At 68.7% G+C, this 25,859-nt stretch overlaps 2 protein-coding genes across 2 annotated transcripts; one reads left to right on the top strand and one right to left on the bottom strand.

The window, feature by feature from the left end:
- Nucleotides 1-323: 323 nt before the first annotated feature.
- On the top strand, nucleotides 324-7,140 carry PLEKHG3 (pleckstrin homology and RhoGEF domain containing G3). The gene is given in 18 exon segments (XM_084287970.1): nucleotides 324-439; nucleotides 1,848-2,129; nucleotides 2,215-2,315; nucleotides 2,402-2,471; nucleotides 2,561-2,607; nucleotides 2,715-2,865; nucleotides 3,019-3,153; nucleotides 3,242-3,424; nucleotides 3,516-3,608; nucleotides 3,684-3,770; nucleotides 3,889-3,922; nucleotides 4,056-4,151; nucleotides 4,238-4,312; nucleotides 4,424-4,476; nucleotides 4,654-4,854; nucleotides 5,011-5,058; nucleotides 5,060-6,020; nucleotides 6,104-7,140. Coding segments are annotated over 17 exon segments (3,237 nt in total). The 5' UTR covers nucleotides 324-439; nucleotides 1,848-1,856; the 3' UTR covers nucleotides 6,733-7,140.
- Nucleotides 7,141-7,327: 187 nt separating this feature from the next.
- SPTB (spectrin beta, erythrocytic) lies at nucleotides 7,328-24,643 on the bottom strand. Its single transcript, XM_084288462.1, has 35 exons — nucleotides 24,499-24,643; nucleotides 21,452-21,626; nucleotides 21,210-21,361; nucleotides 20,893-21,066; nucleotides 20,707-20,798; nucleotides 20,548-20,628; nucleotides 20,353-20,468; nucleotides 20,095-20,207; nucleotides 19,840-20,027; nucleotides 19,649-19,766; nucleotides 18,892-19,050; nucleotides 18,515-18,817; nucleotides 18,062-18,212; nucleotides 16,731-17,598; nucleotides 16,498-16,635; nucleotides 15,669-16,428; nucleotides 15,328-15,530; nucleotides 15,163-15,253; nucleotides 14,947-15,093; nucleotides 14,606-14,869; nucleotides 14,314-14,520; nucleotides 14,144-14,233; nucleotides 13,785-14,054; nucleotides 13,058-13,188; nucleotides 12,620-12,824; nucleotides 11,912-12,531; nucleotides 11,683-11,821; nucleotides 11,514-11,598; nucleotides 11,215-11,411; nucleotides 11,026-11,123; nucleotides 10,811-10,889; nucleotides 8,873-9,015; nucleotides 8,619-8,792; nucleotides 8,436-8,478; nucleotides 7,328-7,952 (listed from the first exon to the last, which is right to left on the bottom strand). Exons 2-35 carry the CDS (start codon nucleotides 21,591-21,593, stop codon nucleotides 7,788-7,790), a joined length of 6,906 nt encoding a protein of 2,301 aa, XP_084144588.1. The 5' UTR covers nucleotides 21,594-21,626; nucleotides 24,499-24,643; the 3' UTR covers nucleotides 7,328-7,787.
- Nucleotides 24,644-25,859: the final 1,216 nt, after the last annotated feature.

Genomic DNA, 25,859 nt, shown 5'->3' with positions numbered 1-25,859 from the left:
TTGGGGGTGCGTGGGGGCTGTTTGAGGGCGAGTGGGCGTGGCTTTGAGGAGATGGGCGTGGCTTGATGCGGAATGGGCGAGGCTTGAGGATGAACGCGCGTTGTTCAGATGCTGAGTGGGCGTGGCTTAGAGGTTGAGTGGGCGTGGCTTAATGCTGACTGGGCGTGACTATATGCTGAAAGGGCGTGGTTTTGTGCCGAATGGGCGTGGCCTCGCCGCGGAGGCCCCGCCCCTCGCCCCCTCCCCGCTCCCCCCCCCCCCTCCCTTGGCGCTGCCCCCACGCGTGTCCGCGCCCCCCCCCCCCCCCCCCTTTGGGTGCCGCACCCCGGGGTGCCGGGGCCGGGCGGGGCGGGCGCTGCCGCTGTCCCCGCCCCCGGGGCTCGCCCGCCGCTTCCTGCGGGCACGGCCGGGACGGGGCGGCGGCGGCGGAGCGCGGTGGGTGAGTGCGCGGGGAGGGGGTCCCCGTGGGAGGGGTGTGGGGGGGGTTTTGGGGTGCCCGGGGCACGCGGGGCTCGGGTTTGGGGCTTTTGGGGTCTTGGGGTGCTCGCCCCGTGGGGCTGCGGTGCCTGGGTTCCGGGCTGGGGGTCCCCGTGGGGATGGGGGCTGGGGGTCCTTGGGGTGCCCGGCACCGTGGGTCCCCGTGGGGTTGGGGTCTGTGGGTGCAGGGGGTGCCTGGAGCCGTGGGTCCCCATAGGGATGGGGTCTGGGGGTCCCACGCGCTTTGAGTCCCTGTAGGAGTAGAGGTTGTGGACCCCATGGTGCATGGTGCTGTGGGGTGGGAGCTGTGGGGTCCCGTGGGGCTGGGGTTGGGGGTCGTGGGGTGCCAGAGTGCTTTGGGTCCCACGGGGGAGGGATCCGCGGGTCCCCGTGGGGCTGGGGGTGACGGGGAGTCCCGTGGGGACGGGGCCCCGCTGTGCCGCCCCGCCGGTGCCCCGCGTCTGTGGGGCCGCCGGAATCCTGGAAAAAGCCTGGAAATGGTGAAAGCGCCTGCCCTTATATGGCTCCGGCGGGTTCTCCCGCCTCCGGCCGGCCACAGGCCTGGGAACGCGCCGTGGGCCGTGCCCGGCTCCCACGCAGGATTTTCCCTCTGCCTCAGTTTCCCCCTCCCAGCGGCCACCTTTGGGATCCAGCATTTCAGGGCCCGGTGGGGGGCACCCGGCTCAGCCCCGTGGGTTGCGGGGCGCTGCCCCCGCTCAGGTCGGGGTTAATCTCGGCGCTGAGGCTTTGGCGGCACCGGGAGGGAGGGGGGGGCAGGATAACCCCCCCGTGACGCTGGCCCCGCGCCCTAATCCCGGCGCTGAGCGGATTAGGGCGGCCGGGGGCGGGCGATGGTGGCCGTGGGGCTGGGAGCCACGGCGGCGTGGGGCGGCCGGGGGGGAATTCGGGGAGCTTGGGGGGCCCCGAATCCCAAATCTCCCTCGAGCGACGGGTGCCCCGCGGCCGTGCCAGCTGCCCCAGTGGGGTGCGGGGGGCACGGTGCTGGGTTTTGGGGGGCTCCCCGTCTGCCCGTGGAGGGCGGCGGCAGCAGGATGCGGCCATGCGGCACGGCGGGCGCGGGAGGAGCCGGAGGGAACCGGCTGGACTGGTTCAGGTCCCGTTTCCCCCCCACACACCGCTACCGGGAACGGGGCAGGGGGGGTCCGGGTGGCCCCGGCACCGCCGCCGGCACATGGCCCGGCTCAAGGTCGCCCGCTCTCCGCCGGCACCGTCCTTCCGCCGGGAGCCGCGGCCCTCGCCGTCTGGGCACGCTTCCTGCCCCGATGCCACCTCGGTGACCCGGCACCGAGCTCTCCGCCGAGGTGCCCTACAGCTCACCGGGTCACCCCGGGGTCTCCGCTCGCCCCCAGCCCCCGGGGATGCCGGTGCCCGCCTGCCCGCAGCGCCCTGCCCTCGGCGAGGTGCCGGCGGCTCCCACCCGCGGCATGGAGGAGGAGGAGGAGGAGGAGGCGGCGTGCGACGGCGAGGAGCCCTGGCTGGCCAACAGCAACAACAACGCGGCCCCGGGGGGGCGGCCGGGGGCGCGGGGCGTGCGCCCTCCGGGCCAGGAGCCCTCGTACCTGCAGCGCGTGCTGCTGGAGATCGTGGAGTCGGAGCGCACCTACGCCCGCGACCTGCGCGGCATCGTGGAGGTGGGGGCACCGCGGGGACGTGGTGGGGATGGGGGGGGGCTCGGGCCCTCGGGTGGCGCTGAGCAGGGGCTGCGTGTGCGCACAGGGCTATCTGGGGAAGATCATCGACGCCGAGGAGCCGCCGCTGCGGCCGGAGCAGGTCAGCGCGCTTTTTGGGAACATCGAGGACATCTACGAGCTCAGCAGGTGAGTGGCACACGTGGTGGCACTGTCCCCTCCCTGTGATGTGCTGGGGCGGCTCCGGTTAACCCCTGTCCGTCCCTTGCACCCAGCAACCTGCTGCAGAGCCTGGAGAGCTGCGCCTGCGACCCGGTGGCCGTGGCCGTCTGCTTCGTGACGCGGGTACGGGGACGCGGCGCCGGGGCAGGGGAGGGGGCACGCAGTGGGGGCCGTGCCGGGCTCTCACCGTGCCCCCCCCCCACTACTCACAGAGCCAGGAGTTCGACATCTACACGCAGTACTGCAACAACTACCCCAAGTGAGCGGGCACCGCGGGGCTGGGCGTTACGGGGAGCTGTGGGGCCGGGCGCCGTGGGGCTGAGCACCCCCCTGGTGCTGTGTCCCCCCCCCCCAACTCCTCCCCAGCTCGGTGGCGGCGCTGAGCGAGTGCATGAGGAGCAAGCAGCAGGCACGCTTCTTCCGCGAGTGCCAGGAGCAGATGCGGCACGCGCTGCCGCTGGGCGCCTACCTGCTGAAGCCCGTCCAGAGGATCCTCAAGTACCACCTGCTGCTCCAGGTGAGCTGGCGCGGCACGGGTACCCTGCGTGGTTGGGACTGCGTGGCGCGGCGTGGGGCACGGCACGGGTACCCGGCACGGCAGGGTGGGAGCCGACAGCGCGGGCACTCGGCGCGGCTCGGGGCCACGGCGTGCCCCCCCCCGTGCCCACAGGAGATCGCCAAGCACTTCGAGCGCAAGTCAGGGGACGACTACGAGGTGGTGGTGGAGGCCATCGACACCATGACCTGCGTGGCCTGGTACATCAACGACATGAAGCGCAAGCACGAGCATGCCATCCGCCAGCAGGTGGGCCGCGGGGAAAGGGGCACGGTGGCGGTGGTGGCAGGGCCGGGTAGGGGCTGCGGTGACGCTGCCGTCCCCGTGTCCCCGGCAGGAGATCCAGTCGCTGCTGCTGCAGTGGAAGGGGCCGGACCTGACCAGCTACGGGGAGCTGGTGCTGGAGGGCACCTTCCGCGTGCAGCGGGCGCGCAGCGAGCGCGCCGTCTTCCTCTTCGACAAGCTGCTCCTCATCACCAAGCGCCGCGGGGACCACTACGTCTACAAGAGCCACATCCTGGTGGGTGCTCGCCCCGCTGGGAGGGAGGGAGGTGGGGAGGGGGTTTTGGGGTTGAGGGGGGCACTGCAGGGCTGACGGCGTCTCCGCGCAGTGCTCCTCGCTGATGCTGATCGAGAGCACGCGGGACTCGCTCTGCTTCAGCGTGGCTCACTACAAGCACATCAAGCAGCAGTACGGCCTGCAGGTAGGGTGCTGTGGGGTTTGGGGGGGCACAGGGGACCCCCATCCGCTCCCACCACCACCCCAACACCACCCCCAGGCCAAGAGCGTGGAGGAGAAGCGCGTCTGGACCCACCACATCAAGCGGCTCATCCTGGAGAACCACCACGCCATCGTCCCCCAGAAGGTGAGGACACCCCGGCGTTGTCCCCTTGCCTTTCTTAATTTTATTTTCGGGTGTGGGGGAGGCAGGGGGGTGACACCCCCTTGGGGCCACTGCCTCTCACCGCCTCTCTCTGCGCCAGGCCAAGGAAGCCATCCTGGAGATGGACTTGTTCCGTGAGTGCCCCCACCCCTCCACCCCCATCCTATATCCCTGAGCCCCCACCCCACATCCCTGCGCCACCGTCCCACATCCCTGCGCCCCCTTGTCACCCCCCTGTGCCCCATTTTCACCCCCCTGTGCCCACAGACCCCCCGCGCCTGCCCCGCTACAGCCCCGAGCGCCTGCACCGGAGCCGCTCCTGCCAGCCTCTGGACCAGCCGCGCCACGGCCGCCGGCAGTCGGGTGAGCCCCCCCCCGGTGACACCGTGTCCCCCCCACGGGGACAGCGCCACGCTGACGCCTGTGTCCCCCCCCACGCCGCCCCGCAGAGCCCTTCGAGCGCCGCGACCGCGCCGAGACGCTGCCGGACCGGCTGCGGGGGCACGCGGGGCGCCGGCAGTCGGGTGCGGATGGGGATTGGGGTTGGGGTGTATTTTTTTTTGGGGGGGGGGGGGTTGGGGGCACGGGGATGATGCCACTGCCCTGCTGTGACACCCCCGTGTGTCCCCCCGCAGAGCCCGCCAAGCAGATCCTGCGGCAGCTGGGTGAGCACGGTGAGCGGCTGGGGGTGACATCAGGTGGGGGGGGCAATTTTGGGGTGCTGTCCCCCCCCCCCCAAAGCTCACCTCTGCTCTTCTTCCTCCCCCCACACGCACGGCTGGCAGGGCTTAAGGTAAGGCCAAGGCATGGGGTGGTGTGGGGCTGACCCCTGTGAAGGTGCTGAGCCCTTGTGTCCCCCCCCCAGCACGCAGGGAGTGAGGGGACCCTCCTGGAGGCGGGGGAGCCCCCACAGCCCCCCAGGGCCTGGGCTGCAGCTGGGGGCGTCGTGGAGGAAGAGGAGGAAGAGGAGGAGGAAGAGGAGGCTTTGGGCAAGGACAGCCAGGAGGAGCAGGATGGGCACAGGGACAAGGACGGGGACGTGGCAGAGGAGCCCCAGGAGGAGCAGGTACCTGCACCGGACCCCCACCCATTCCCCTGCTACCTGCGGCACCCCGCATCACTTGTGGGGCGCCCCAAAAGTGCCGTGGGGCACCGCACACCCCTCAGCTTCTGCTGTGCTGAGAGGGCGGGGGCACGGCCCCCCAAACTTTGCCCTTGCCAGGGGACCCCGGCAGGGAGCTGCGAGTGGCACCACGAGGTCGCCGCCACCCCCGGCGTCACCGGTGTCCCCGCTGCGCACCGGGGAGCTCGGCGAGGGACTGGAGACCCCCGCGCCCCCCTCCCCATCGGGGACCCCCCCACCGGGGCTGCCTGATGGGGAGGGCGACCCCGAGCAGCACCCGGATACGGAGGCGGGCACTGGGGAGGACCCACGGGCGTTGAGCAGCGAGGAAGAGGAGGAGGAGGAGGAGGAAGGCCACGGGGAGGGCAGCATCCTGCCCCCCTCGGTGCTGGACCAGGCCAGCGTCATCGCCGAGCGCTTCGGCAGCAGCCTGTCGCGCCGCGGCAGCCTGGCGCTGGAGGGGCGCAGCGGCAGCACCCTCAGCCTCGACGGGCCCCCCCCGGACAGCGGGGTGCCCCGCAGCCCCCCGCCATCCCCAGAACCCCCCCCTCCCACCCCCCGGCGCCGCTCGCTCCTCTCCACCCAGGACCTGCTGCTGCTGCGCAAGATCCGGAGCTACTACGACAACGCCGAGCACCAGGACGCCGGCTTCAGCATCAAGCGCCGCGAGAGCCTCTCCTACATCCCCAAGGGGCTGGTGAGGACATCGGTCTCCAGAATCAACAGCTGGCCCCCCCCGGAGCCAGCGAGCCCCAAAACACCCCTGGAACCAGCGAGCCCCAAAACGCCTCTGGAACCAGTGAGTCCCAAAACGCCTCCGGAGCCAGTGAGCCCCAAAACGCCTCCGGAGCCGGTGCTGGCGGTGGATGGAGCATCCCCTGCGCGCCAGGAGAACGGGCTGCAGCCCCCCGCCGAGCCGCTGCTCATCCTGGAGGAGGGTGACGTTGGTGCCGGGGACCCCCCGGGGGTGCTGGCACTTGGGAGCCCCCCTGGGCGCCCCGCCACCAGGGTGTACCAGCTGGCCCGCCAGTACAGCCTGCGCATCAAGAGCCGCCGCCGCCGCGCCGGCCTGCCGCTGGGGGACGGTGCCACCCACACCAGCCCCCCAGGTGGGACACAGTGGGATCGGGGGGACCGTGGGCACCGTCACCTTGCCACCACCCCGCTCTCACCCCTCTCTTTTTTCCCCCAGGTTTGCCGAAGCCGCCCGTGTCCCCAGGGGACTCCGTCACCCCCACGGTGTCCGGTGCTCCCCGCAGCCCGCCCAGCCCCGGCGGTGGCGGCACCGAGCCCTTCTCCTGGCCAGACGTGCGGGAGCTGCGTGCCCGTTTCGGCGCCCCGCGGCCACCGCCGGTCACCCGCAGCCGCTCGGCACCCGAGGGGCCGGGGCGTGGGGGGCGTCCGGCGGCCAAGGAGCGGGGTGGGGGCCGCAGCCGCAGCGCTGAGGCGGGCGTGGGGACCCCCGACCCATGGCGCGGTGCCGGTGGCGGTGGTGGCCACCATCACCACCAGCAGCAGCCCGGGGGGCTGTGGGTGACGGCGCAGGCACCCCTGGGCCCCGGGGGGCAGCGGGTGGTGGTGCTGGAGAGGCTGCCCCCCCCTGCTGCCACCGAGCCCCCCGCCTACGTGCAGATCCGCTCGCCCACCACCCGCGAGAAGATCTGCCTGAAGGCGGTGGTGGAGCGCTGCAAAGCCTACCAGGCATCCGAGGAGTACCGGCGGCGCTGCCCCCCCGGGCAGGGCGAGCCCCCCGAGCCCCCCCGGCACGGCCTCGTCAGGGACCTGCGGCAGAAGTTTCAGACCCTCGACGCCGCCAGCTAGGGGGGGGCAGCCGGGAGATGGGGCGCCCTGTGGATCCCCAGGAGAAGGGACACCCCCCATGGACCACCAGGAGATGGGGCACCATGTGGACTACTGAGAGATGGGGCACCCCATAAATCCCCGGGAGATGGGACACCCCCTGGACCACCAGGAGATGGGGCACCCCATGGATCCCCAGGAGAAGGGGCACCCTGTGGACTACTGAGAGATGGGGAGATGGACCCCCCAGCTCAGCCAGGACAAGGGGCACCCCGTGGACTCACAGCTCACCTGAAAGAAAGAGCCCCCCATGGGCCCCAAGGAGGTGGACACCCGATGGAGCCCAGCTCCCCCAGGAGATGGGGCACCCCTGGGCCACCAGGAGATGGGCAACTGGACCCCAAGAAGAAGGGGCACCCTGTGGACCCTCCAGGTTGCCCAGGAGAAGCAGGACCCCACAACCACCCTTCATGCCCAGGAGAAGGGTGACCCCGTGGACCACCAGGAGACGGGACTCCCCCTTGCCCCCACCCCGCCAGCCAGAAGGGCCCCCCCAAAGCGCACAGCCCCGGGCCCGCCTTGCTTTGACATCTTTATTACAAAAAAGAAAAACCCAAACCGAACCCAAATTTCCTCTCCGCCCACCCACCCGTGCGCTCCCCCCAGGGACGCTCGGTCCAGCTGTGAGGGTGCAGGGGAGGCCCCAGCAGCACCGGGACCCCCACCCGCAGCAAGGGGACAAGCGTGGAGGGAAGGGGGGCGCGCTCTTTGGTTGGTGCCCGTGGGGCTGGGGGGGGGGACACACGCTGGTGGGGGGCTTATGGCTTAGAAAAGGGGGCTGGGGGGGGGCCGGGATGCGCCCGCGTGGGGTGGGTGCACGTGCATGCATGCGGGGCCACGCGTGTGCATAGACGTGCGTGCACCGACACCGGGGTGCGTGCATGCCCTTCAGCATGGGAACAGATGTATATATATAAATATAAACATATATATATATATATATATATATATGTACACGCGTGCCGCGGTGTGGGTGCGGTGCTGCCCCCCCCCCCAAGCCCTCCCCTCTTCCCGATTTATTTCTTCTTGGGGAAGAAGCTGAAGCGCTTCTCCTTGTCCCGCCGGGGCGGGCCGGGCTCGGGGGGGGCGCGGGGTGGGGGCAGGCTGCGTGCCTTGGCCGGCAGGGTCTGGCAGGAGGTGATGGCCGCGTGCAGCCCCTGCAGCCACGTCTGCATCTCCTCCTGGGGGGGGCACGGGGCGGTCGGCACCCCCTGGCCCCTGCCGGGTGCCCTATGTCTTGTCCCACGAGCACCAGACCCATGGTGGCCCCCTGGGTACCTCTGGCCACCCCGTGTCCCCTTGGGTGCCCTGCGTGCCTCTGGGCACCACTGCTCATCCTCTGTCCCGTGGGGCACCTCTGGCCACCCCCGTGGCTCCTGGCCACCCCTGGCTGCCCCAATGTCCCCCTGGCCACCCTGCATCTCCCCAAGCATCAGTGGCCATCCTAACATCCCATGGCTGCCCCTGTCCCCACTGGGCACCTCTGGCCACCCCAACGTTCCCCTTGGGGACCTCTGGCCACCACCACTTTCCCTGGCTGCCACCATGGCCCCTGGTCACCTCCCTTCTCCCCAGAGCTCCACTGGCCATCCTTTGTCCCCTTGGGTACCTCTGGCCACCCCAATGTCCCCTGGCCACCCCCTAGCCCCAAGGGCACCCCTCACCTCATCCTTGCCATGGAAGAGCCACTCGCTGCCGTTGCTGAGCCTGGGGTCAGAGCAGAGGGCGGTGAGACACCCGCTGCCCCGCGCTGTGCCGTACCCATCCCCATGCCATGCTGCACCCACACCCTGTCCGTGCCGTGTTGCGCCGTACCCATGCTGTACGGCGCTGTACCCGTGCCGTACCTGAGCGTGAAGACGTGCTTCTTCTTCTTGTAGCCGGCGGCCACCTGGCAGCGTGCATCGCGCAGCCCCAGGGGCTCCTCGCCCTGGCAGGGCACCCCCAGCGCCCGGCTCTTGGCGTCCTTGAAGAAGGCGAGCTCGCCGCCCCGCAGCACGCAGTACCGCGTGCTCCATGACCTGCGGGCAGCCCCGTCACCGCCGGGCTGGCTGCCACCATTCCCCCTGCCCGCTTGGGGTGGCCGCCGCGCCGTGCCTACCTGTTGGATGCGCGCTTGGTGGCCGCCTCCAGGTCGTGCTTGCGGCCCAGGTAGCCCTCGAGCTGGACGCGGGCCGGCTGGGCGGGCAGCGTGGCCACCTCCTCCCGCGGCACCGTTGCCGGCTCCTCCTCGCCCTGGGCCGGCTGCCACGAAGCAACAGCCACGTCACAGCCCGTCCCCGTGGGTGTCACCCGCTGTCACCTCCCTGCTTTGCCAAGCCACGTCCCTGGGGTGTCCTCCCCTCCCCTCTGTGCCACCCCTGGACATGGTGGCACCGGTGGTGTCCCCCCGTGGGGGACGCGCAGAACCCAAGTGCTGATGCCAGGAGCAGTCACCCCCGGTGCTCAGTGACAGCAGCACTGCACAGGGAAACTGGTGGCCACTGGGAGCTGGTGTGGGGACCCCTGAATGTCCCCCAAACCAGGGCTCAGGGACAGTGGTGCGTGGCAGATGGGATGCCCGGGGTGAGGCTTTGGGCAGGGGCACAGCTGGGTGCAGAGCGCAGTGATGCCACAGCCCCCTCGTCCTTTGTGTGGGGACAGTCCCAGCCCCTTGGTGTTGGTGGCAGTGAGCCAGGGCCACGTGGAGCTTCTGCGGTGTGCCCCACCGAGGTAGACAGGAGGAAGGAGGCTGTCCCCAAGCAGCCAGAAGGTGACTGTGTCCCCAAGGAGGCAGGAAGAGGAAGATTGTGTCCCCAAGCTGGCAGAAAGCAGTCTTGTCCCCAAGCAGGCAGAGGGGGACCCTGTCCCCAAGGAGCTGGAAGATGCCCATGTCCCCGAGCAGCGGAAGTGATCTTGTCCCCCAGCAGAAAGTTGGGGATCCTGTCCCCAGAAAAGCGACCTTGTCCCCAAGGAGCCAGGAGATGTCCCCAAGCAGGCAGGAGAGACAGAAGGGGATGCTGTCCCCGAGCACAGAACAACCAGAAAGCAAATCCTGTCCCCAGGCAGGCCGGAGGGGCGCAGAGGGGGGCAGCGAGCACGAGGTGATGATGCCAGAGGGGGGCAATACCCTGTGGGGTGGCGACGTCTTGCAGGGTGACCCCCATGGGGTGGCAATGCCCCATAGGGTGACAATGCCTTGTAGGGTAGCGATGACACCTCCAGAGGGTGGCAATGTCCCATAGGGTGGCGATGCCCCATAGGGTGACGATGCCTTGCACGGTGACACCCCCAGGGGGTGATGGTGCACCACGGGGTGCCGGTGCCTCGCAGGGTGACAACGCCTTGCAGATCAGCAATGTCCCTCGGGGTGACGATGCCCCTTGGAGTGATGACACCCCTCGGGGTGACGATGCCTTGCAGATCAGCGATGCCCCTTGGGACGATGATGCCTCACAGGGTGGCATCCCCATGGGGGCAGCGATGCCCCTGAGGACACGAGCCAGAAAGCTGGTACAGGCGCATCCATCCATCCAGCAGCACCGTGTCCCCGTGTCCCCAGGGAGCCGGTTGTCCCCTCCGTGCCAGGACAGAGCCAGCTCCGCACCCAGCACTGGGACAACCGGGTGCCAGGTGGTGGTGGCCGTGCCGTGTGGTGTCCCTGTGACTTGCAGGTGTCTCCTGGGACAAACGCCGCTGGGGACCTGCCTGCTCCGGGGTGGCCAGCTCCGAATTTGCCCTGTGCCAGCCTCCACCATCCCCAGCCTCACCCTGGGGCTCCCAGCCGCCACGGGGACACGCGCCGTGGCACAGGGGAAGGCGCTGCCCTTGGGCCCGCCCGTTTTTTTGGGGGTCATTCAACATTTATTCAACTCAGCGTGAGGAACAACGCGAGGGGTCGTGGCCGTCCCTGGTGCGGGACGGGAGGGAGAGTGAAGGGAGCGGGGCCGGGAGCCATTGACGCGGGCGCATCCAGGGGCAGCGGTCAGCGTGGTGGGGTCATGCAGGGGGGGACATTCCTGGTGCTGGGGAAGGAGAAAAGCTAAAAGCCAGAACTGACCGGTTGGAGCCCATCGGTGGTAGGTGGAGAGGTGTCCTGCGGCGTCACCCCCTTCCTCTTCTCATCCTCTTCCTCCGACCTGCGGGAGGGAGGCGCTCAGCATCCCAAAGGACGGAGGTGGGCATTGGGACGCCCCCAAAATCCCCGCTGGAGACAGCCCAGGGGGAAACTGCCTGCAGGTGGCCACCTGGGGACACGGTGCCCGCAGCCCTTACCCTGCCTCCAGCTCAGCGTCCAGATCCAGGCGATATTCGGGAGCGGCGTCGTGCGTCACCTCCTCATCCCGCAGCGTCCGCCCGCCCAGGAGCTCCAGCTGCCAGGGAAGGGGATGCAGGTGTTGGGGGGGGAACACCCAGCCGCGTCCCCCCACCACCACCCACGGGGCCACCCGAGCTTTTCCTCACCGTCGTCAGCTTCCTCAGGGCGGCGATGCGTTCCTCCCAGGTGGCCGTGGACTTCTCGAAGGCTTCGTGCCGCTTGAGCAGCTTCTCCACCCCGTCCACCGTCTGCCCGTAGTCACTGCTGGCCAGGTAGGGCTCCTGCGCCACCAGCCACGACTCGGCCATCGAGGCGTCCCTGGAGAACTGGCACACCTCCAGCACTGCGGGCAGCAGGGGCAGAGCGCTCAGCAGCCGCCTGGGGGGGGTCCCACCAGCCCCAGACACCCCCCCCCACTCCCCAACCTGGCCATCACCACACTTACGCAGCCGCAGCCGGTCCCAGCGCTGCTGCCACAGCTCCATCATGGCCTTCCTCTTGTCCAGCAGCTCCATCAGCTTCGCCTTGATCTGCAAAGGGCGGCTGTCACCACGGGGGGGGGGGGGTCCATCCCCGCTGCCCACCCTCCCCTTCCATCCAGGGACTGTCCCCACCTCGGGTGACTCCTGGTGCTTGCGCTGCAGCAGCTTCTTGCCCAGCTCAATGCAGGTGGTGAAGCTCTTACTGCGCGCGTCTATCTCGGCGTGGATGCCCTGGTGGTACGTCATGAGCAGCTCCACCGAGGAGACGTCCCTGGGGGCAAGGAGGGGACGAGCGGAGACGTGGGGGCTCAGCGCCATGCCGGTGGGCAGAGGCACGGCGCCCCGACCCTTCCGCTCCTACCTGGGCTTCTCCTGCGTCTGGATCTGCCTCGTGGTGCTCTCCATCCAGGAGAGGAGGTCGCGTGCCATGCTGAAGAAGCGGAACTTGTCGGCCGTGTCCACCAGGCGCGCCCGGCGCCCGCTGCACGCCTCCAGCAGTGCCCGCAGCGCCCGCGCCACCTCCTGCTCCAGCTGCTGGATGCTGGCCGCCTTCTCGCCGGCGTAGGCGGTCTGCAGCCGCGCCGCCGCCTCCCGAAACTGCTGCACCTGCGTCTCCAGCAGCTGGAGGTCGCGCTCGAAGGCGCTGTGCATGCGGTGGAAAGCCTCCACCGAGCCCGAGTCGTCGCCCAGGTCCTGGGGCAGCTCCTGGTGGCGGTCAGCGATGAGGGCCAGCAGCTCGGCGCCGTCGTAGAAGTACTTGTGCAGGTCGTAGGAGGCGGCCAGCAGCTGCATGCGGGTGTCGATGAGCTCCAGGAGGTCGGCCCAGCTCTCGTTCAGCCCGTCCTTCCACTCGGCCATGGTGGCGGCCTCGGTGTGCCCCGCGTCGATGAGGTCCTCGATGGCCAGGTTGACCCGGTCCACGCGCTCCTGCCCCACGCTGCCCGTTTCCCGCGCAAACTCCCGAAACTTCTCACGCAGCAGCTGGGGTGGGGAGGAAGAGACAGATTCACGCCACCCAAAAAACGCCCCAACAGCACCGTCACCACCAGGCCCATGCCGGCGGGCTCACCGTGACGTGGTCCAGGTCCTGCCCCATTTCCTGGGAGGAGGCGACCACGTCGCGCTCGGCGATCCAGTGCTCCAGGTCCTCCACCTCGCGCTTCAGCTGGAAGAGGTGGCACATGTTCTCCAGGCGCCGCCGGCGCTCCTCGGCCGCCTCCTTCAGCCCCGCGTAGTGCTTGTCCACCTGGCCCTGCAGCCGGATGATCTGCTCCCTGCGCGGCCCCGGGCACACAGACACCCCGGTTCGTACCCAAACCCGACGGTTTTGCCATGCCTCGGGGTGGTTTTGGGGAGAACTCCCCATAGATGTACACCCCATGTCCCTCCACCACCACCAGGCAATGCCACGTGGGGCAGCAAATGCCACCAAACTGCTGTCCCACCCAGCTGGGCACTGCAGGCATGGGGCTGCCCCCGGGGTTGGGACACGCACGGTGGCACTTACCCCTCGGGGTGGCCGGCAGAGAGCAGCTGCTGCGCCCTCCCCGCCAGCTCCTTGATGGTTTGGCCGTAGTCCTCGATGGAGCGCTGCTGCCGCACGTGTCTCTTCAGCATCACCAACCCACTTTCCTCATCCTGCAGCAGGGACGGCACCACCAAACATCAGCGCAGAACTGGGGTTGGGGTCCAGCCCCAGTGCCCACCCTGCAAGGGCGTCCTGCCTCCCCCCGATGCAGCAGGGAGCAGCGGTGGGATCAGCACGGCGTGGTGTGCAATGGCATGGGGCAGTGCGTAATGGTGTGAGGTAGGATGGTGGGGAATGGCATGGCACAGGGTGCCGTGGTGCACCGAGAGATGGCATCGTAAAGGCATAGCGTTGGGTGCCACAACATGGGATGGATTGTATGGCAGAGCGTGGCACGGCAAGGGATGACTTTGGGTGGCGTGAGAGGACTTGTAATGGCATGGGATGACCTGTAACGGCATGGCATGGCATGGCACGGGATGGATGGCACGCGATGGCATGGCACCATGTGGCATAGGATGGCATGTAGTGACATGGGATGTGATGCATGTCATGCAGTGGCACAGCATGAGATGCCGTGAGACGGCGTGTAATGGCACAGCAAGGCTTGGCATGGGATGGCATGCAATGGCACGGGATGGCACAGCAGGACACAGCACAGAGGCCCCAAGAGAGACACGGGCACACGACGTGGGGCCGCCCTCACCTTCGGCTTCTCCTCATCCCCCATGAAGAGCTCCTGCTCGCTGACCCACGCCTCGGCCTCGCCAGCATCCATGTAGTACTGCTGGGCCTCGCCGGCCTCCTGCAGCCTCCGCTGCCGTGCGGCCACCTCCTCCCGCAGAGCCTCCCACTGCACCCTCAGCTCCTGCGCCCGCTCCGCCAGCTCCGGGCACGGTCCTTCGGCTGCCGCCTCGCCGCGTGCCAGCACCTCGGCCAGCCGGGGGGCATGGCCCTGCAGCTCCTTCTGCAGGGTCTGCCGCGGGGCCATGCGGTCAGGACGGGGGGAGGCGGCACCCGGCACCCCCAGGTGGGGTGGTGGGTGCCGCCGTGGCACGGACTCACCTCGTTCCTCTTGGCCAGGCGCTGCACACTCTGCAGGTCAGTGCCGTGGTCCATCGACCTGGCCCGTGGCATCCTCTCCTGCACCCACAGCTGCAGGCGACAGCACCTGCTGAGTGCCCCGTGCCCCCTGGCACCGCAGCCCCCGCTGCCACCGCCACTGCAGTGCTCACCGTCTCGTCCTCCAGGTCACGCGCCAGCTGGTACATGGCCTTGGAGGTCTCCAGCTCCCTCCTCCTCCTCCCCAGTGGCTCCAGCAGCTCAAGGAAGCGCTGCTGGAGCCTCTGCTCCTGCCCATCAGGCTCCGGCGCAGCCCCGGCGAGCGGGGCCGCCAGCTCCGCCAGCTCCTCCTGCCGCGCTCCCACTTGCTCCTCCAGCCGCTGGAGGGGGAGAGCCGTCAGGACCCAACCACACCGCCCACAACACCCTTTTAGGATGCTCCCCAACCGCACGCCCGCTGCTCACCGTCAGCCTCTTGAGCATCAGGTTGGCACTGGTGAGGTCCTCGGCCCGCTCGGCGGCGCGCAGCTCGCCCTCCGCCTGCCCCAGCCAGCGCTCCAGGTCGCCGTAGCTCTGGGCGCACAGCTCGGCGCGGTTGGCCTCGAAGAGCTGCCGGCCCTTCTCCTCGGCAGCGGCGTGCAGCCCGTCCCACAGTGCCCGCAGCTCGCCCAGGCGCTGTCCCACCACGGCGCCGTACTGCGGCTTGCGGCTCGCCAGCTCCGTCCCCTCCTGCGGCACGGCGGCGTGGTCAGCAGTGGCCGTGTCCCCATACCGGGGGCCGGCTGGCCTGCCTCGCCGGGACCCACCTCTTCGACCTTCTCCATCCATCCTCGGTTGGCAGCCAGCTCGGCCATGAACGCCTGGTGCTTCTGCCACTTGCCGTGGAGACCACGGGCTTCCCCGTAGGACGCGTCCTGCGCCGTCAGCATCTTCTCCTCCACCCAGGCGGTGAGCTGTGGGAGAGGGTGTCACGGCTCGGCCCGGGGCACCCCGTGGTGCCACTGGCTGTGCCGCTCGCCTACCTCTCGGCAGCTCTGCAGGAAGCTCTGCAGCTCGTGGTTGTCCTGCAGCAAGCCCGCCGCCTCCTGAGCCTTGGCCACGATCGCCTGGTGCCTGGTGGGGGGACAGGCGGCGTCACCCCACTGCCACCCCACCGCAGTGCCCACGGGGCCCCTTGCCCAGCTCACCGCTCCTGGAGGGCCTGGCACTTCTCGGTGATCTTCTCGGAGAAGATGTTGCCCTCGGCCACCAGCTTGGTGCCGTTGGCCACCACGCTGGGGACCTTCTCAGCACTGCTCTCCATGCTGGCGTGGAAGTCCTCGAAGCGGCGCAGGGCGGCCACCGAGCCCTCCAGCGTGGTGGGCAGCTCCAGGTGGGCCAGCGTGTACTCCTGTGGGGCACGGGGGCTCAGCACCCTTTTTGGGAGGCTACCAGCCCTCTCCTACCACGGGGATGGGTGCTGTGCCAGGCACAGCACCACCACGCCCCAGGTCCTCTCCCCCACCGGTGGCCACGTCCGCACACCCACCTGGTTGGTGAGGAGGATCTCCGCCTGCTTGGCGTCTCGCAGGAACTCCTGGAAGCCCAGGCACTGGGCGAGGAAGCGCTGCCGGGCGTCCCACATCTTGTGCAGGGCGCCCCAGCCCGCCTCCACGCCCCGCAGCCGCTCCCGCAGCTGCTCGTACTCGGGGTCCTCCTGGCCCCCCGTCACCCGCTCGCCCGCCTCCACCAGCGCCTCGAAAGCGGCCGCGTGCCCCTCAGCGTCCTGGCGGGCGGCCGCGTGCCGCTGCAGCAGCTCCTCCGCCTCGGCCACCGACACCGGCACCTCCTCGGTGGCCGCCACAGCTTTCTGCGCCCCGAAGAGCCACGCCTGGAAGTCATCCAGGTCCTGCAGGAAGCTCTGCAGCTGCCCGGCTTCCCCCAGCGTGGCCGCCCGGTCCCGCAGGGCACCCTGCAGCCCGTCCATGGCATCCTGAGCCGCCGCCAGCCTCCCCGCCACGTCCTCGGCCAGTTCGGGGCGCTCCTCGGCCAGGCGGGCAGCCTGGGGGCGCAGAGCAGCCAGGCGGCTCTCGGCGGCCGCCAGCTCACGCTCGATGCCGTAGAGCTTGCGCTGGGTGGCCAGGACACCGGCCAGGTCGCGGCCGAGGTCCCGCGTGGACTCCACCACCCGCGTCTTGCCCAGCAGCCAGGAGCGGGTCTCCTCGCACTCCAGCTGGTAGTTGAGCAGGCTGAGCGCCGAGCCCACCGCTGCGCGCCGCCGGGACACCAGCTCCCGAAAACGGCCCCACCTGCACGGCCACGGGGGTCAGGGTGGGGGGCGTGCCAGGGCACAGCCCCCCCACCACTCGGGGACGTACCTCTCGTTGAGCTGCTGCTGGCACTGCCGCACCTGGGGGCTGCGCGGGTGCCCGCTCTCCAGGAGACCATCGGCCGCGCGGTTGACGGCGTCGATTTGGGGAGCCACGCCGGCCATCTCCTGCTCCAGCCCGTCCAGCCTGCAGGGTGTCCAGGCTGAGAACGGGCCAGACCTCGCAGCAACGGGCTGAGAACGGGCCAGAGCTCGCAGCACCGGCTGGTGGCACCTCCCTACCTGTGCTGCACCACGTCCAGGTCCTCCAGCGCGGCGGGCACCTCCAGCTTCTCCAGCCACCGCTCCTTGGAGGCCATCCAGAGATGGCAGGCTTCGCTCTCCCCGAAAACAGTGTAGAGGTCCAGGGCATCCTGCAGCCGGCGGCTGCGCAGCTCAGCCAGCCCGACCACCTCGGCGTGCAGCGCCCACAGCGCCGCCAGCCGGCTCTGCGCCTCGGGGCCAGCCTGCAGCTCCGGGGGGAAGCCCTCTGCTTGGTGGCTCAAGCGCTCCAGGAGCTGCCGGGTGGCCACCAGCTCCTCCAGCAGCTCCTGGTGCTCCCGCAGCAGCGCCTGGGTGCGGGCTTCGTCGTGGCCCAGCTCCTCGCTGGCCGCTCGCCGTTGGGCATCTGCCAGCACCTCCGCCAGCTCCGTGGCTTCCGCCTGGAACTGGAAGAAGCCCTCGGCGTCCCGCAGCCCCCGCCGGCGGAAAGCCACCAGCTCCTGCAGCTGGCCCCAGAGCGCCCGGACGGCGGCTGCCCGGTCCCGCAGCAGCCCAGCCTCACGCCCCGCAGCTGCCAGCCGCTCGGCTGCCGCCAGCGCCCGCTCCAGCCGGGCGCCCCGGGCCTCCAGCTCGGCCTCCAGGGCAGCGTGGCGGCGCTGCAGCAGCAGCACGCCCGCCAGGTCCTTGCCGTAGTCCAGCGCCGAGCAGATCTGCTCCTGCTCCTTGATCCAGTCCTCCGCCTCATCCAGCTCCCGCAGGCACTGCCAGAGCGCCCGGGACTGCTCCAGCAGGGCTTTGCGCCTTGCCGCCAGCGCCTGCAGCTCCCGCCGGCACATATCGAGGTGGCTCACGCGGTCCCGGATCACTTTGGGGTCGCAGGGGCGGTAGCCTGGCCAGGGAGACACAAGGGAGGGCATCAGAGGGGTCCTGGGATGTGTTGTGGCTTCCTGGAGTGACCCTACCCTTGGAGCGATCCTGCTTTTGGAGAGCCTTGAAGCAGCACTGCCCTTGGAGCAACCCAACCCTTGGAGATCTCTGGGGTACCCAACCCTGGAGTGGCTGTACCTTTGCAGACACTTGGAGCCTCCAACTCCTTGGAAGCCCTTGGAGTGACCCTACCCTTGTAGCAACCCCATCCTTGGAGACCTTTGGAGATCCCCAACCACTGGAGTGCCCCAAGGCCCCCAGAGACTCCTGAAGCACCCAACTCTTGGAGCAACCCTACCCTTAGAGTGACCTATCTGTGGGAACCCTTGGAGACCCCAACCCCTGGAGTGCCCCCAACCCCTTGGAGATCCCCTGGAGCACCCAACCCCTGGAGTACCCCTGGCCCCTTGGAGCAGCACACCTACCCTCAGCGTCGGCGAAGCGGAGGGCAGCAGTGCTGACAGCCCGCACCTTCTCCATCTGCAGGGCCATGTCACCTTCCAGCAGCCGGTGGGTCTCCAGCAGCTCCTCCACCTCCAGGAGGTGCTTCCCAGATTCAGGCGATGCCAACTGTGCCTGCGGAAGATCCTGGTGTCACCTGCAGGCTCCGAGCAGGTGGTGAGCACCTGGCACCACACTGCTGGCTCTGTCATCGCCTGAGCGATGCATGCACCAGGGGACGGACACATCTCCTGGGCGCTGCATTCATAACGTGGTGACGGTGGCCACATCGTCCCTCTCCAGCACCCAAACACCCCATAATGATCTTCTGCCTCCCCAAGAAGTCCCGCTGTCCCCCTGCCTGGTGGGACCAAAGCACCCAACCCATGGTGGCATCAGCCCACGGTGATGCCAAACCTCCTGCATCCGCAGCTCACCTTGACCTCGTCCATCCAGTCGATGCTGTGCAGCATCTCCTGGAAGAGGTGCTGCAGGGTGAGGTTCATCTCGAGGCGCTGACGCCGGGCACGCAGCAGCTCCTGCAGCTGCTCCCAGAGCCGCAGGATGTTGTCCTTGCGCGCTTTGATGCGCTTGATGTCGTGGTAGCCCTCTGCCTCCAGCTCCTTCGCCACCGCCTCGATGGCCTGCACCCGCTCCTTGTAGGCGGCCGTGTCCGTCTCGATGGCCTCGTGCTTCTTCTTGGCCGCCTCCACCGCCGGCAGGTCCTGGCCGAAGTTTTCCTGCCAGGAGCAAAGCTGGTGGTGAGGCAACTTTGGGGTGTCCCCGTCCCCGCAGTGGGTGCCCTGCAGCCCACCTGTGCCACCAGGTGCTGGTTCTCGCTCAGCCAGGCCTCCCGCATGGCCGCCTTCAGGTCGAAGCGCCGCGCCAGCTGCTCCAGCTTCTCCTGCCGGATGAGCTCGTTGCGCAGCGCCAGCTCCCGCTCGTGCTCCGCTCTCTCCAGCTGCTCCCACGCCTGGCAAAAGGCAGCACCGGATGGGGTGGGATCCGCGTGCCGCGTCCCACCAGCACCATCTTGCTCTGCTGGTGAACCCCAATGTGCTCCACGGGTGGGAGAGCATCGATGGAGAACCCCAACCTGCCCTGGGATGGGATGGACCCAACTGGCCCCAAGACAGACCCAACTGGCCCCAAGACAGACCCAACTGGCCCCAAGACGGACCCAACTGGCCCCAAGACGGACCCAACTGGCCCCAAGACGGACCCAACCGGCCCCAAAATTAATCCAGCTTGCCCCAAGATGGACCCAACCTGCCCCAAGACAGACCCAACCTGACTCAGGATCCCAAATGCCCTAGGATGGACCCCAGATGCCCCAAGACCTGAACTGCCCCAGGATGGACCTAGCCTGCCCTAAGCTGGACCCTACCTGCCCCATGACCTGAATTCCCTCAGGATGGACCCAACCTCCCCAAGATGGACCCAACTTGTCCAGAACAACCCGAGGGGAAAAAACCCTGGGGTACTGGTGGAAAAGCTGCCCCCAATGCCCCCGGGTGCCCCAGGAGCAGCCACATGTCCCCATATGGGGCACAGCCGGAGGGTCCCCGTACCCGGTTGATGTCGCAGACCAGGCGCCCCTCATGCGGGGTGTAGACGCGCTGGTTGTTGGCTCGCATCCGCGACTGGATGGTGAAGAGCAGCACCTCCAGGTTGCCCTTCTCCTGAAACCTGACCCGCAGAGAGCTCAGCACAGGGCACCCACGGGTGCTCACTGCGGGTGGGGGGCTGAGGGGACGCTTACTTAGGGGGCTTCTCCACCGTGCGGTAGGTGCTGAAGGCTTGCAGCTGGTGCTGCACCCCGGCCAGTGAGTTGGCGAAGCTGCGGCTGTTGAGGGAGACGATGGTCTGCTCGATCCAGGTGAGCAGGTCGGAGGCCAGCCCCCCGTAGCCCTCGATCATCCGCTCCGTCTCCTTGGCGTGCTCAATGACCTGTGGTGGGGCTGGTGGTGAGAGCGGGGCACCCCGGCAGCTCCCCCAGCCCCGACGTCGTGCTCACCTTGCCCAGCCGCCTGCCCTTCACCTCCAGCTTCTTCATCTCGGAGAAGTAGTGGTAGAAGGCCACCACATAGGTGATGATGGACTTCTCGTCAGGGTTCTCCGTGAACACATCTGCAAGCATGAGAGAGGTGTCAGCCCTGACCCAGCCACTGCAGCACCCCGGGGTGCCACCCGTGTCCCCGTAGGACACCTCTGTCCTTCCATGGGCACATCCCAGGGGGGGGAAACTGAGGCAGGGGGTTGGCAGCAGCCTCACCTTCGGGGTCAAGGAGTGGGGTGATGCCCAGGTGCCGCTCTGCCACGCTGAACGCATGCTCCAGGTTGTGCCGGGCGTTGGACTTGGTCAGGGTTTTGAACTCGAACAGCTCTGGCCTGGGGACGGAGGAGGACACGGGACATGGTGGCGCTGCCGTGCCACCACTGCCCCGCTGCCGGCCACCGTGCCACATACCTGTGCTTGTGGATGAGGGCGTTGAAGGCCAGCCCGTCCTTCCAGCTGGAGGTGAAGTTGGTGATGTTCACGTGGGGGTAGCTGCAATGGGGACACCTCACCGTCAGCTTCTGTGCATCCCCAGACCCCGGGGCAGGGGGTGAGGGTCCCACCACCTACCCTGCCGTCTTCATCTGGCACCAGAGCAGCAGCGCGTCCCGGGGGGAGCGCGTCTCCGGGCCCTCCTTCATCTCCTTGATGACATCCTGGATCTGAGGGACAGAAGGACAGCCTGGGTTGTCAGAGGACAGCGGCGGAGGACGGCTTCTGTTTGGGTGCTGAGCCCATGGGTGCTGCCCAGCCCACCTGGAAGCGCAGGATGATGGTCCAGATGAGGCCGAGGATGAGGCGGTGGTTGCCGTCCACGATGTCGTGGGAGCCCATGTTCTCCAGGTGCACCTGCTTCTCCTTCAGGAACTGCAGCGCCTTGTCCACGTTCTCCAGGCAGTGGATCCGCATCCGGCCCTTGGTGGGCTTGGGCTGGGGTGTGACAGCGCTCAGCACCCTGCCCTCACCCCCAGGCACCCCCTGCCCTGCCCAGGGACACCCCGCCACCATCCCCACCCCGGCCTGATGCCAGCCGCGGTGGGGCAGTGCACGGCACGGCCGGAGGGGACTCGTACCAGCATCTCTTTGGACAGCACCTCCAGCAGCTTGATGAGCATCCGCCCGTCCCGGAGGTCCAGGTAGAGGTCTGAGATGCGGCAGGTGACGCAAGCCAAGTGCAAGTTCACCCACTTGGTGAAGGTTTTCTTCTGCACCGCCTCCCGCTCGTCTGCAACGACAGCGGGCACGGTGGCACCGGGAACAACCCCGCGCCACGCGCCGGTGGGGACCACGGGGACCCCAAAAACCATCCCCGCACCTGCCAGGGCTTTGATGCGGGAGCGCTCGAAGAGGCGTGCGGAGCTGTTGTCGTTGTCCAGCTCATCGTCAGAGGCGTCCCAGGGGCTGTAGGAATGCGACTGCTGCACCTCCATGTGGTCGTAGTCGTTCTCCGAGGTCATGGTCCCGGCGTCCCGCGGCCGGGCGGCCGTCGGCTGCGGGGAAGGGGCTGCTGTAGGGTGGTGGGGACATGGGCACGGGCATTGCCGCCCCGCCACGCGCTGGGATTTGTGGCTAAGACCTGCTGGTTAATCGGCTCAATGGGATTTAGCGCCGTGCCCCAGGTGTTTCAGGGCACAGAGGTGCCGCGCACTCGAGGAGCCCCCAGTTGTTGTCACCCTGTGGTGGCTCACGCTGCTGTGTCCCCTTGTGGGTGCCTGGTGTCCCCATGGACACCCCCCAAGGGACACGGGGGCTGCAGGCACCCGCCCCACGCCTGCGCCGGGAGGGGCTTCGTGGGGAGAGCTGGCAACAGCTGCCAGCGGGGGGGGGCCAGGAGGGGACACCCGCCCCCGGGGACATTTGAGACGCAGATAGGACTAGGACGGGCCGGTATCTAAAAATGCCTGCCAGCAGCTGCCGGGAAGGCGGGGGGGGCTGTGCGGCCGCCCTGGGGCCCCCGAAGGGTGCAGGGAGCCAGGCTGAAGGCTGCCACCTCCAGCACTCGCTTGGACCCCCCCTTCTCCCAACAGCACCCCTCCAAAATCCTGGCACCCTCCTTGCCCCATAGGGTGTGCCCAGCCGGGCACCCCAGGGCCTGAGCAGCCCCCCAGGGTGACCCCTCCAAACCTGGAGCCTGTGGGGACGCACAGGGACACCGGGGAGCACAGGGGTGACCCCCAGGGCTGCAGGGGGGGGAAAACACCCGTACGTGGCTGGGGGGCCGTTATCGGGGGCCGGCAGGGCTGGGCGCTTTCTCTGCACCCTAATCTCGGCGGCGCAGGCAGGAGTTTGGCTCAGGAGCAGGCATGCACACAAGAGTGTGCAAGGGCATGCCAGAGCGTGCGCACGCGAGCAAGGGCATGCCAGAGCGTGCAAGAGCAAGCACGTGCTAGCAAGGACGTGCAAGAGCACGCCAGAGCGTGTAAGAGCGTGCAAGAGGGCACACACGTGAGCACGGACACACAAGAGCACGCAGATGCGAGCAAGAACATGCAGAAACATGCCAAGGCATTCAAGAGCGTGCACACGAGTGCAAGGACATGCAAGAGTGTGCAAGAGCGTGCATGTGTGAGCAGGTGCACGTGAGGTTGTTTGTGAGCACATGCAGGGCAAGGCAAGCGTGTGCAGGAGGAGCACATGGGGGTGTGCAAGAGCGGGGCACGCAGCCCCCCGCACTGCACCCCCGGCACCCCTTGGCTCTGTGCCGCTGCCAGCCAGCACCGGGCTCATAGGAAAAAAAAAAAAATAAAAAAACACAACCATGGGGAACCCCAAATTTTGGGAACCCCCTGGAACTGCGGCTGTGCCGAGCTGTGCCGGGTCTCGGTGCCTGCAACAACAGCGGGGAGCGAGCATCCTCCTCCTCCTCCGAGCCTCCGGCGGGGCCCTGGGCGAGCCAACACCGCGCGTTGGCGACGCGGGCGCTCGCCGAGCCTTTAAATCTCCCTCTGCCGCACCAGCGCCGCCGGGAGAACAACGGCGCCCGGCAGGGGCCCCCCGGCGGCTGCTCCACGCGGGGGTTTGGGTCCCAGCACCGCGACCCCGGCGGCGAGCACCCAGCCCGCGGGCTGCACCCCGCCGCCTTCCCCGGCCGCGGCTCGGCGCCGTGAATCAGCACTTCCCGGCCGGGGGCTGGCACCGAGCCGCCGCCGCCGCCGAGGTCCCCCCGCCGTGCCCGGGGTCCGCGGGGGATGCGGGGGTCCCGCCGCGCCCCCAGCCCCTTCCCCGCTCGCCCGGGCTGCGCGCAAGTGCCAGCCACCGGCGCAGGAGCGGGCACCATCCACCGGAGCGCAGCGCCCCAAGGAAGCCCCCTGGGGTGCCGGGGTGCTGACTCTCAGCATCACCCCGGCTGCTTCGTTTTCCCCAGCTTCATTTTCCCAAAGCAGGCGTGTTTTTTGTTTGGTTTTTTTTTTTTTTTTTTTTTGTTTTGTTTTTCCTTTCTCGCCCCGCTGCCAACAGAGGGACGGCCCCGCAGCCACCGGCAGCACCGCGGGCGTGCGCCCAGGGCCGGGAGCAGATGGCACGGCACGGCACGGCTCCGCCGGACCTCCATGCCCAACGCTGGCCCCCCAACGGGGCCAAGCAGGAGAGCCGGGCTGCCCAGGGCTGCCCAGGGCTGGGCTGGCTGTCACCGTCACCACCACCGCCACCGTCACCGTCCCAGCCGGGCTGTCCGGTGTCACCGAGCCACGCCGCCGTGGCACACACACGTGCTGAGACGCCGCACGCATTTCTGGCTATAAATAGGCCTGGGCTCAGCCCCGCTCCTGCCCCCGGGCGGGGGGCACCCGAACCCCCCAAAATCTCCATGCAAGGCCCCGAAAGCACCCGGGAACGTGGCACGCACGGGGCTGCTGTGCCGGACACGCCGGCAGCGCTCACCCCCAACCAGCAGTTATTATCTCACCAAAGCTGTGATATTTCCCCAAAACACGCGGGACCCTCCCCGGGCACCCCAAATTTCCCCCCACCCCAGTGCCACAGCCGGGGGGAGCAGCGCGGGCACCGGGCACCCCCGGAGCATCCTCCCCGCCAAGGGCACCCAAACTCTTCTTGGGACCCAAATTCCCACAGCGTGACGGCGTGGGCCAGGGTCACTGTGTCACCGCCGCGTGTCCCCCTCCCCAAATCCCCCCCCCAGCATGTCCCACTCCCGCTGCGCACCCCCCACGGGTGACCCCCCTTCCCCACGCATGCCCCCCCCCAAAAATCCCACAGCGGGAGCAGCCCTGGGGAGGGGGGGGGGCACACGGTAGGTGGCGGCCACCCCGGAGGGGGGGTGGCAGCGGGTCCCCGCGTGTCCCCGCTGCCTGCCGGGGGGGGGGGGGGGACCGCGTCCCGCTGCCGGGGGGGGGGGGCGCTCACCTGCGCGGGGCGGCGGCGGGAGGGCGAGCGGCGGCGGCGGCGGCGGGCCGGGAGCGGAGCGGGGCGGGGGCAGCGGAGCCGCCGCTATAAATAACATTATCGGGACATTCCTTGTGGGGGCCCGGCCCAGATAGCCCCGCTGTCCGCCCCCCCCCCCCGGGAGGGCCAGGCGGAGGCGGGCGGGCGGGGACGGGCCGCCCGCCCCGCAATGCAGCACAGCGGCCCCCCCCGGCCGCCGCCGCCACCGGCACCGGCACCGGCACCTGGCGGCGCGGGGCGGCGCAGCGCAGCGCCACGGACCCGCCGGCAGCGGGGGGACCCCGCAATAGGGCTGGGTGACCCCCCCCCCGGTTAGCACCGGGTGCCCCCCCCCCCGGTCCCCCCAGGTGGCTCGAGGTAGCCCTGGGCGCCCCCAGCCGGCTTGGGGTGCCCACAAATAGTCCTGGTACACCCCCAGTTAGTCCTGGGTACCCCCCCAATTAGTCCTGGTACCCCCCCCCAATTAGTCCTGGGTACCCCGAGTTAGTCCTGGGTGCCCTTGCCCATAAGACCTGGTACCCCCCCAATTAATCCTGGTACCCTTCTCCAATTAGTCCTGGGTGCCCCCCCCAGCTACCTCTCACTAGTCATGGGTACCCCCAAACAGACTGGATTGTCCCCAGTTAATCCTGGGTACCCCCCGAATTAGTCCTAGGTGCCCCCCAACAGTCCTGGGCACCCCACCCCCCAGTTAGACTTGGGGGTGTCCCCCTATAGCCCCCCCCCAGATACCTTGCACTAGCCCTGGGCAACCCAGCCGGCTTGGGGTGCCCCCAAATAGTCTTGGTACCCCCCCAGTTAGTAGTAGGTACCCCCAAATACTCCTGGTACCCCCCCAGTTAGTCCTGGTATCTCCCCAATTAGTCCTGGGTACCCCTAATTAGTCCTGTGTGCCCCCCAGTTAGTCCTGGGTGCCCCAAATAGTCTTGGTACCCACCCAATTAGTCCTGGATACCCCTAATTAGTCCTGTGTGCCCCCTCAGCTAGTCCTGGTACCCCCCCAATTAGTCCTGGGTACCCCCAATTAGTCCTGGTACCCCCCAGTTAGTCCTGGCTCCCCCTAATTAATCCTGGCTGCTCCCCCCAATTAGTCCTGGCTCCCCCTAATTAGCCCTGGTACACCACTAATGAGCCCTGGGTGCCCCCAAAGAGTCCTGGTACCCCCCAATTAGTCCTGGGTACCCCCTAAATAACCCCGGGTGTCCCCCATTAACCCTGGGTGCCCCCCCAGGGCTGCGCTCCCCCTCCCTGCTACAGGGGGGCGTGGCTACGATTGACCACGCCCATTTCCAGCCCAAGCCCCGCCCACCCCCCTCCCCCCG

This window comes from Netta rufina, assembly GCF_964035555.1.
Source record: "Netta rufina genome assembly, chromosome: 5".
NCBI classification, from domain to species: domain Eukaryota; kingdom Metazoa; phylum Chordata; class Aves; order Anseriformes; family Anatidae; genus Netta; species Netta rufina.
The sequence above is the reverse complement of the archived record's forward strand: the minus strand, read 5'-3'. Positions and strand labels throughout refer to the sequence as shown.

Bases quoted from the DNA above. Each gene is read 5' to 3' on its own strand.
- SPTB (XM_084288462.1), bottom strand. From the start codon at position 21,593: ATGACCTCGGAGAACGACTACGACCACATGGAGGTGCAGCAGTCGCAT. The intron at 18,213-18,514 runs GTGAGCTGCGGA...GATCTTCCGCAG, and splicing joins ACTGGATGGACGAGGTCAAG to GCACAGTTGGCATCGCCTGA. The intron at 8,793-8,872 runs GTAGGCACGGCG...GGCTGCCCGCAG, and splicing joins ACCAAGCGCGCATCCAACAG to GTCATGGAGCACGCGGTACT.